The sequence below is a fragment of the Nannospalax galili genome, unplaced genomic scaffold (assembly GCF_000622305.1).
Source record: "Nannospalax galili isolate Female #2095 unplaced genomic scaffold, S.galili_v1.0 scaffold884, whole genome shotgun sequence".
NCBI classification, from domain to species: Eukaryota; Metazoa; Chordata; class Mammalia; order Rodentia; family Spalacidae; genus Nannospalax; species Nannospalax galili.
The window spans coordinates 303,877-314,707 of NW_008352264.1; the positions used below are offsets into that span (position 1 = coordinate 303,877).

At 39.2% G+C, this 10,831-nt stretch overlaps 1 protein-coding gene across 2 annotated transcripts in view; it reads left to right on the forward strand.

Moving 5' to 3' along the window:
• The window catches only part of Atf6 (activating transcription factor 6), a 235,063-nt gene that overhangs the window by 84,543 nt on the left and 139,689 nt on the right, over positions 1 to 10,831 (forward strand). For both annotated transcript variants that reach the window (XM_029554067.1, XM_029554066.1), the window contains exon 10: positions 10,398 to 10,529. In XM_029554067.1, the coding sequence (XP_029409927.1) occupies positions 10,398 to 10,529 (132 nt within the window). The remainder of the gene's footprint in view (positions 1 to 10,397; positions 10,530 to 10,831) is intronic.

Consider the following 10,831-nt stretch of genomic DNA (forward strand, 5'->3'; position numbering starts at 1 on the left):
TGAAGTGAGTTCCTTGGTCAGAAGCGATGCTGTGTGGAATACCATGATGGTGGATAAGGCATTCTGTAAGTCCCTGGATGGTAGTTTTGGCAGAAGCATTACATGCAGGAAAGGCAAATCCATAACCAGAATAAATGTGTATTCCTGTAAGGACAAAACGCTGTCCCCTCCCAGATGGAAGTGGTCCAACATAGTCAACTTGCCACCAGGTTGGGGAATAGTGCCATATTGGGGGCTTCTTGCTGGTCTCTGCTGCTGGCAGCTGTAGCCAGGTCATCTTTCATGCATGGGAGTCCATGCTGTCCAGCCCCTGTATAACCTGCATCTCTGCCACCATGGCCACTTTGTTCATGGGCTCACTGAGCAATGACAGCGGTAGCTGAAGAAAGAAGCTGACTTTCCACAGAACAGGTCATCTGATCTACTTGATTATTGAACTCATCTTCTGCTAAAGCCACCTTTTGATGAGTATTTACATGAGACACAAGTATGTTCACATCCCTTGCCCATTTGGAGAGATCTATCCACATACTTCTTCCCCAAATGTCTTTCTCACCAGTTTTCCAGTCATGCTCCTTCCAAGTCCCTGACCATCTAGCCAAACCATTGCCTACAGCCCATGAATCAGTATATAATCGCACTTCTGGCCATTTCTCCTTCCAAGCAAAATTCACAACCACTGCTCAAAGTTCTGCCTACTGTGAAGACTTTCCTTCACCAGTGTCCTTCAGGGTTGTTCCTGAAATTAGCTGTAATGCTGCAGCTGTCTACTTCTGAGTGGTACCTGCATAGCATGCAGAATCATCTGTAAACCAAGCCCTAGTCTTCTTTTCCTCAGTCAACCAATCGTAGGGCATACCCCATGAAGCCATAGGTGCATGCTTGAGAACAGGAGGCATCGTAAAAGGATTAGGAACCATAGGTGTTTGGGCAACTTCTTCATGTAACTTGCTTGTGCCCTCTGGGCCTGCTCAGGCCCAATCACGTATATACCACTTACATTTGATAATGGATTGTTGCTGTACACATCCTACTTTATGGCTTGGGGGGTCAGATAACACCCAGCTCATGATGGGCAGCTTCCATTGTCAAACGTTCAGTTTCCACTAAGGCCCAATAGCAGACTAAGAGCTGTCTCTCAAAGGGAGAGTAGTTGTCTGTAAATGAAGGCAAAGCCTTACTCCAAAATCCCAAATGGCCTCTGCTGTGATTCCCCTCTGGGGGGCCTGCCAGAGACTCCAAACAGCATCTTTATCTGCCACTGATACCTCAAGTACCATCGGGTCTGCTGGATCATATGGCCCAAGGGGCAGAGCAACTTGTACAGCAGCCTGGACCTGTTGAAGGGCGCTTTCCTGTTCCAGGCCCCACTCAAAGGTAGCTGCCTTCTGAGTCACTTGATATATGGGTCGTAGTAACACACCCAGATGAGGAACGTGCTGCGTCCAGAATCCAAACAGGCCCACCAAGCATTGTGCTTCTTTCTTAGTTGTTGGAGGGAAGGGCCAAGCAACAACTTATTCTTCACCTTAGAAGGAATGTCTATACATGCTCCACACCACTGAACTCTTAGAAATTTCACTGAGGTAGAAGGCCCTTGAATTTTGGTTGGATTTATTTTCCATCCTCTCATGCACATATCCTTTACCAACAAGTCCAGACTGTTTGCTACCTCCTGCTCACTGGATCTAATACATAACTGAATAATAACTCAGAAAGTTGATGGTTGACATTCTCCAAGACCAGGAAAAAAAAAAATGAGACTAGCAGATTGGATCAAAATCAGGAGCAACCTGTAGGTACCAATTTCTTTTCTGGTTTGATTCTCCACTGCTGTGACAAAACACTCTGACCACTACCACCTTGGGAAGGAAAGGGTTTATTTGTATTACATCTCCCAGGTCACAGTTCATCAGGGAGCCCAAGATAGGAACTCAGGGCAAGAACCTGGAGGCAGGAGCTGGAGCACAGGCCATGGAGGAATGCTGCTTACTGACTTGCTCCCTGGCCCCTGCTCAGCCTGCTTTCTTATGCAATACAGGCCCACCTTCCCAGGGGTGACACCACCCACAGTTGGCTGGGCCCTCCCACATTACTCAACAGTCAAGAAGATGCCCCACAGACATGGCCACAGGCTAGTCCTATGGAAGCAATTCCCCAATTAAGGCTCACTCTACCCAGGTGTGTTAAGTTGACACTAAAGCTATCCAGCACAATGAAGATGATTGATTCTAGAATAATATAGGTTGGCTATATGTTGATAACCACTAGTGCTTTGTAGTAAAGATGGCTAGCTTTGTTTGTTGTAGCAGGTATTAGTTACGAAATACTTATATTGCACCATATACTAATGTGTTTGCTCTATGAATTAGTAATTCATTTTTTCCTTCCAGTGCTATAAAGTTGTTCCCATTTTGTAGATAATTCCTCGTCTTTGTCATTGAAAGTACAATAGCCACTTGGGCAGAGGGGAAAATTGGATTTACAGATGGAGCAGTAAGAACTCTATCCAGTAATTGCCTGTTCTCCAAAAGCTTAGGGTTGGCTCTGAAAGAGGTATTTATTTGTTTTATGAATTGACTAGTTTCATGTAAGTGTAACAGAAAAGTGAAGATATGAAATATATATCAAGTTCACTTATGTTTTCACTTTAAAAAACCTCACAGGAATTCCTGTGTCAAGCCCTGACCTAGAACAAACCAGTGATTCCTGTACCCTTTAGCATAATAGTGAGAAGAGACAATGAACATAGTAAGTAAAATGGTCAAGTTGTAAATAATTCGAGCAGAGGAATAAAGGATGATGGGGTAAATGGCTTTACACTTGTGAGGGTGTTGTTAGCACATAGTTTTAAATAGTGATTGCTGTTAGTGGATGTTTGAGCTGGGATTGAAGAAGATAAAAAGGTCAGCCATGTGGAGATCTGGAGAAGCACATTCCTGGCCAAGGCAACAATCATTGCCAGGCTCCAAGGATGCAGTTGTGCTTTGCATTTTCAAGGATGAGCAAGGAAGTGTGACTGAACTTGAGTGAACAAGGCAGAGTAGTAGGAGATAATATCACAAAGGCAAAATGGAAGGAGGGGTCAAATGAAGTATGTCCTTGGCCATTAAAATATTTGGACTTTTTATTAAGAGAAACGGGGAGCCCTCTGAAGGATTTGAGCTGTGGAATGACATAATAATCTGACCTAGATTTTTAAAAAAGCACTGCAAGTTGCTCTGCTGTGAACAGCTTGAAGTGAGCAAGCAGGAAGACAGCTGTATCACTAACTGCTCTGTGATATCTTTGGGGTTTATAAAGTATGCCCACATCTGTTATCTCATGTGACTCTCAGAAGAACCTTGTAAAGTATTTTTCATATTTTGCATGTGAGGAATTGGAGGCTTAGAGAACTTAACCAACTTTCCCAGGGTAAGGAGTTTGAGTCACATCTTGAATCCAGGTCCTCTGCCTCCCAATTTTGTGCTTTTTCCACATTAAAACTCAATATTCTCAATATTCTTTCTCAGCTGAAAGTAATTTTGTTTTTCATGTGTAGTTCTCAGAGCAATAGGAGCAAATGGTTTTTTGGAGGGTGATGAAAAACAGTATTACTCTTACCTGTGGAGATGGTTTTAATTTAAAACTGGTCTACTTGTATCATAAGAAAATAGACTTGCGAAGGGTAGACTTGGAGATGTACCATTTTATGTTGAGCTGGTATGAAGATTGGCTATCTGAAATTGTATCTTAAGGATTAAGTGGCTTCATAATAATCTAAAACAGTTGTGGGATTTTAGAATTTCATAGATGAAAAAGGTTAAGTAACAGTTCTTATAATACTTCTTTCAAACTTTGGAGGAAATTGAAATCATTTGTGTTTTATTAATCCATGCTTTTCAGGATCACTGACCCATAACATGAGCAAGATTTTTGGTGTAATGATTATTTTGTGGATTAAAGCTATTGTGATTCTTATGGAGTAGTGTGTTTCTGATCATAGAGTCACAGATCAGAGACTTATGTTTTCATGTATTTGTTAGTTTATTTAAAACTACTGGACACAACCCGGTTTAAGCTAACTATGAAAAGTTTGGGTTATTAATGTTATGAGCTAGAAAGTCATTGGCTAGTACCATCATGCTAACTGGACGCCCTTACTGTGGCTGTCATTCCTTGTATTCCTGGAAATTTAATTTTCTTTCCAAAATTAGCTGAAAGGGACATTTGTATGATAGAAAAGTACTCAAGCCAAGAATGTAAAAGTTCATATAACAATAATTTTCTCATACCCTTTTGTATGTTTGGTCATTTCAAGGGCTATCAAATTCCTTTCAATATTTGTAATATGACAAATATACTTAGAAAATCTTGAAGTCTGGCAATGAAATGAAATTTTTGCCATCTTTCAAATACTAATAAGTACAAGGAAAATAGAAATCTGCATTTATTCACATGGCTAAGCTTAGTTTCTTCAAGTTATTTCACAGAATTCAAGTATTTTTTAGTTTTTTAAGCAGAATAAAAGCTTAAAATTTTCATATTTAAGTTTTTTTAGGCATTTTATTTTAAAAGTTAAAATGTACATTGAGTAGAGGGAGAACAAATAACAATAATACCCCCCCAAAGAAGACAATTAATTGCTTAATATACCTATCACCTAACCAATGGCTAGATAACAGAATCAAGGCTCAAATTATTTGGATCCTAATTTTTACTCCATCACTGATTGCCTTGATCAAAATATTTTGTTGCTTCTATATAATGCAGTGTTTTGAAGTTTATTCATTGACATTTGAACTCTTGCCTAAAAAGTAAATAAAAGTAGAAGTTACCACAGTAGCTGTATGAAAGGGTACATTGCTATTACAGGATCAAAATCATTAGCAACAGGATAGTGGGGAAAATAGCAGCCTCCTTTGAGTTAACATCATGACTGTTTTCTAATGTAGCTAAGGGGGCTGGAGAGATGGCTCAGCCATTAAGAACACTGTTCTTGCAAAAGACCCGGGTTCGAATCCTAGCACCCACATGGCCGCTAACAACTGTCCATAACTCCAGTTCCAGGGGATCCGACAGCCTCTTCTGTCCTCTGTGGGCACTGCACTTACCTACAAGCAGGCATAACACTCATACACATAAAATAAAAATAATAAACAAAATATATAAATGTAGCTAAGTAATTATTATTCACTTTTGTTAAAAATGAAATAGACCAAACTACCTAAATAAACTTTGTTTGTAATAGCTACAAATGTGAGCTGAAATGCCAGTTCTCATAGTGGTGGTGAAACTGCAAAGCAGTGATCAGTAGAGGAGACTCTTTAAATCCTTAAAGTATTAACAATTCTGTATTAATTTACAAATAATCAATAAACACAAAAATTGCCACTTTTGGCTGTGCCCTTCTGTGTTCCTCCTGTTTAACTGCCCCAGTCCTTCTCCCCAAACTCTCCGCTTCTGTTGTATCCATTGTGAAAAAGAGACTCATCTAGAGAAGATGTGAAAACTATGAATCTCGGAGTTCTCAGTCATTGGCAGTCACCTGGACTGATAGTTAAAATATGGATTTTTCAGGCTACAGCCCCCACAGTTTTTTGTTTATTAGTTCTAGAATGAGGCATAAGAATTTGCATTTCTAACCAGTTATCTGGTGATACTTATGCTGCTGGGGCAGATGCCACTCTCAGAGCCACTGTACTAGACGAAGGTGCATTCTGAGAGCAAACACAGTCTGTTAAGCATTCCTAGAAGTGGTAGAAGCTATTTTGACTCATCAGTTTAAACCTTGAGAGTTACTGTATGGAGACTCCATGTGGGCCCAAGAACCCAGTCAAAGACTAGTAAAGTGAGGAACTCTCCTGGTGATCTGCTTTTCTGGCAGTAGTAATGAGTAGGAAACAATGTAGCACCATTTTTTAAACAAGAAGGTAGACTCTGCTAGACCAAGGAGTTACATTAACCATCAGAAAGATTACAATATACAGAGGAGTATGACCCTGGGGAGCCAAAATTAATACAAGAACAAAGAATTTTGTTTCTTCTGTTGTTTAAATTGTTAGACTTGCTGATACTGAATAGGTTATTAGACTTACTGAGCATGACAGACAAGGCTATCCATAGTCTAGCCTTCATTACTGCTGCTATGTCTTCTGGGATTATCCCCTTCCCAATGTGTGCTGTGTCCACTAACGCCACCTCCTTTACTTGCTCCTTAAACAAAACATGCTCTCTTAAGTCTGTCTTCTTTCTCATATATCTGTTCTATTTGCATGAGATACCTTTCCTCAGTCTCATCCTCCTAGTCATTTGTTTACTGCTTGTCACTTAAGATTACCTTATGATCCTCTCTCTGGAGATCCAGTGTTCTAGTTAATAATATTTCATTGCACTCTGCATAACACTGTTATGGCACCAATCACTCTTCTATCATCTATCTATCATCTATCTATCTATCTATCTATCTATCTATCTATCATCTATCTTTCTATCTATCTCTCCTTTCTCTTTCTGTTCATGATGAAGTAAGTTACTTTGCAAAACGCTTGCTCTCATCAGAATGATCTGCCTCATTATGAACCCAACAGCAATGGAGCAAAGTAATTATGGACTGAAATCTCTGAAATGGTGTATCTATCTATCATCTATCCATCCACACAAAGTAATATAATTTTTATCTTTCTTTTGTCTTTGAATCTTTACCACCATAGTTCCTGGAACATACTAGATATTCAGTACACATTTTTTTTTGATAAATTCATGAATCACTTAGTCACATTTTGGGAAATGTGGTTAATGGTATAGTGCAGCAGTGGAGTTCCAGTTCTGAATCCAAGTCATGACTTCATTAGCTGTCGAGCATAACTTAGGGAAAATTGCTTGAACTCTATGAGCCTCAACTTCCTTTGAGCCTTCATTCTTTAGAGCATAATAGGTGCTCAAAGTGGTAGCTACTATTTTAACATATACACACATGGATCTTAGAAGAGTATTAACATTCTTATTATATATATGGTCAAGGTGGGAAATTTTGGTCAGGGTAGTAGTATAAATAAAGTCATAAGTAGTTAAACCTACATTTTTGTTGTTTTGCACCTGGGTCTCCCTGTAGCCACAGCTGGCCTGGAACTTGCTACCTGCCTCTGCCTCTCGGGTGCTGGGATTGAAGACCTGTGCCATCACACCCAACTACTTTTTACAATGTTCAAAGGAGTTCTCTAATTTTTTTTTTTTTTTTTTTGATCTTTTTGAGACAGGGTCTCCCTGTAGCCCCAGCTGTCCTGGAACTCACTATGTAGACCAGGCTGGCCTTGAACTCACAGAGATCTGCCTGCCTCAGAACAACTCAGCTGAGGATATTGATGGCATGCTGATCCTTGCTTGGTAAAAATTCTCTTACTAATTAGCATCCTAAAAATTATTGACTAGCAGACTGACTGATAATTTAAAAGGAGTATATGTAAATAATTTAGCTGATTCCCAAAGCTCAAGCACAAAGTTGAGAGAGAAAAGGAAGGGAAGATAATGGTTCAAAATTGGTTTGCAGGACTAGAGGTTTGTGGGGGATTTGTTGTTGTTGCTGTTTTGGTTTGAGACAGAGCCTTCCTGTAACTCTAGCTGGCCTGGAACTGACTGTATAGATTAGTCTGGTCGAGATCTCACAAAGACTCACCTATCTCTGCCTCTGGAGTACCTGACCTTGAGGTTTTATTTAATGCAGCTTCAGTATAATTCAAGAGTGATTTTATATGAGCTGGGAGTGGTAGTACACACCTTTAATCTCAGCATTCAGAGGCAAAGGCAGATGGATCTCTGTGAGTTTCAGGCCAGCCTGGTCTACAAAGTGAGTTTCAGGCCATAGTGAGATGCGTCACAAAACAAAACAAAACACAAAACAGCTTTCTTTATACTGCATGTGTAGAATAGCATCCATAACAAGGAAGGAATTATGTTCCCTTCTGTAATGGTTGTACTACTAAGAACTACTGTGGCCAGTTCTAAACACCAGCTCTATGAAGCCTACCCATGGTAGTGTGGCCAAATGTGGAAGGAATGGGAACGAGTCAGTGAAGACTTGAAAAACAAGGCCTGGGGTGAAAGGGATGCCTTTGAACACTGGGGGAAGGCTTGCTTAGACTTATTCTGAATAATCAGAGAGTGCAGAACTAGTACTATAGTACTATATGGAACTTACAAGGAAGCGTATTTGTGGGAAACATAGTAATTGGGTGATAGGTCCCCTCCCAATCATTGTAGGGTTCAGAGCATGCTTTCATGAAGCAGGGATATTAGTGTACTGGATATTTCCCAAGTACAATGAAGGAGTTGGAAGGGTTTAGACAAACTGAGGTTCTGTCAACATAAGGGAAAGTTCTTAACTTTGATTTTCTTTATAGTGTATTTTCACAAGTAGATTTTTGGCATCACACATGAAAGAATTGAAAACCAAACTTTTTTAAAGCCCCAAAAAGAAAACAAAATTCCATAGTCGCCACAGTTTGCATTTGGCCTCTCTAGTAAAACTGCTGTTGTCTGCTGCTTCCCTGCTTTCTCTGAACTTGCTGGTCTGTTTTCTACGGTGCTTAGAAATCCTACCAGGCCTCTTCATTTGCAGCAAGGCTTATAGACTGCATGACTGCTCAAGTAAACAGTCTGGAGTATACAATTGTAATAAAAACGTAGTCTCAATTGTTGCAAAACTTTATTTTATGCAGTGACCATATTTGGTAGTATACCTCTAAAGAGTTTACAGTATGACAAAGTGACAGTATGCTATTGAGAATTAATTGGGCAGCAATGATTTCTAGTTGTAAAGAATTGAGAATGGGGATGGGAAATACAACGGAAATCAGAAAAATTCTAGAGCGGTATGTCTGTTTCTTGTTTTCCTTCCATCTGCTCACTCAGATTTGGAGGTAAACTACTGTATTATAAGAACTATTTTACTTTTGGAACTGGGGGCCCTTAACTTCCCTTTTTTCATTAACCTTGCCTTCCTCTTCTAATTCATCCTCTAAATAGAATCTTTTATGCTTCCCTAAGAGAGATTCCCTTTGTGTTGAATTTTGGGGTCGTGACTAGTGTAAATTATATGTGTTGTCTTATCAACTAAAGTATGTAATGAAAAATGTTATGAATAAGCCAAGTTTCTAAGCACATGCTTAAAGTGTTACTTAATCACAGTATTATCTATCTATCATATATCTATCAATCAATCAATCTATCATCTATCTATCATCTATCAGTCTATCTATCTATCTATCTATCTATCTATCATCTAGTTATTCTTCTATCTATTAAATCTAATCTGTTATTGTTTTCCCCAAATACTTCTGTCTATTAAGAGGTTATACACCGATGCTCTGGGTAACTTTCTGTGTGGTGATTAACACCATGACCAAAAGCTGCTTGGGGGAGGAAAGGGTTTATTTGGCTTACACGTCAGATCACAGTCTGTCACAGAGGATAGTCTCAGCAGGAGTTTAGGCAGGAACTGAAGCAGAAACCACAGGGGAACACTGCTTACTGGCTCATTCAGTTCACATTCAGCTACCTTTCTTATATAGCCCAGGCTCATGTGCCCAGGGATGGTACAGCCCACAGTGGGCTGGGCCCTGATACATCAATTAACAATCAAGAAAATTCCCCACAGACATGCCTCCAGGCCAGTCTGATAGAGGAAATTCTTCAGTTGAGATTCCCCCTCTTTCCTTGTATGTCAAATTGACATCCAAGATTAGCATCACAACTGATGAGTGAAGATATTAGGAATATAGAGAAAAAGGAGTAAATAAAAGTTTTTTACATATAAATAAAAATAGAAGATTAAAAAAACCTTCTTAGTTATTTTGATGGTTTACCTCCTAGCACTATGGCAGGGCTAATAATGTATTTTACTATGGAAAGAAAACAGTTTCTATTTCATTTGAAGTATTCCCTCAGTGAAAGTAACAGTTTGCAGTTTATGGCATTGAGGACTTCTTATTTCTATTACCTGACTTTTAAAATTTATTTATATGTACTTGTATGAGTTTCTACAGTGTATACATGTGTTACTGTAATGAATACCTGAGCTAAATCAGTTTAAAATGCAGAAAGGTCTATTGGCTCTTGATTTCAGAGGATTAGGTCCATGGTCACTTGGCTCTGTTGCTTTGGTCTTGTGATTTCACAGTCGTCACAGGAACGTGTGATGGAAGAGGTCTGCTTACCTGACAGTTGCTGGGAAGTGAGGGTGCAGAGGAGGGGCTAGGCTCCCAATATTCCCTTTAAAAGCACAATTCAGTGTTCTGAATTCCTTCCACTTCCTAGACCCTACTTCCTAAAGGTTTCACCATCTCTCAGTGGTCATGGGCTGGATACAGTCTTCAGAAACTATTGCTTCATTTTCTTGTTGGTTTTGTTTTTGTTTTCAGCCTCCTGGAACAGGATTCCAGGAGAACAAAACCCAGTGTGAACCCTGCAAATCAAAGGAGACATCTTTTAGAATTTTCTGCTAAAGACGTTCAAGACACATCAGATGGTGGCATCCAGAAGAACAGCTACAGGTAAGATGGCATATTGGTTTGTTTTAATGAAATGGAAATGTTGAATTCTATCTAGTATCACTTTACATATAAATTATTCATATACACTTCAATTATTGAACAAATGAAATTCTGAGACCATGGGTTTGTTTATTTTAAAAATCAATTCTAAGAATAAGTTTACTTTGAAACATTTCCCAGATTAGAAGTTTTGTTGAGATATGACCATAAAATATGCTTATGTGCATTGAAATACAAATATATTGAGATACATGTAAGTAAGGTCTTTGGGTTTTTTCACTTATTTTACCTATCATGTTTTT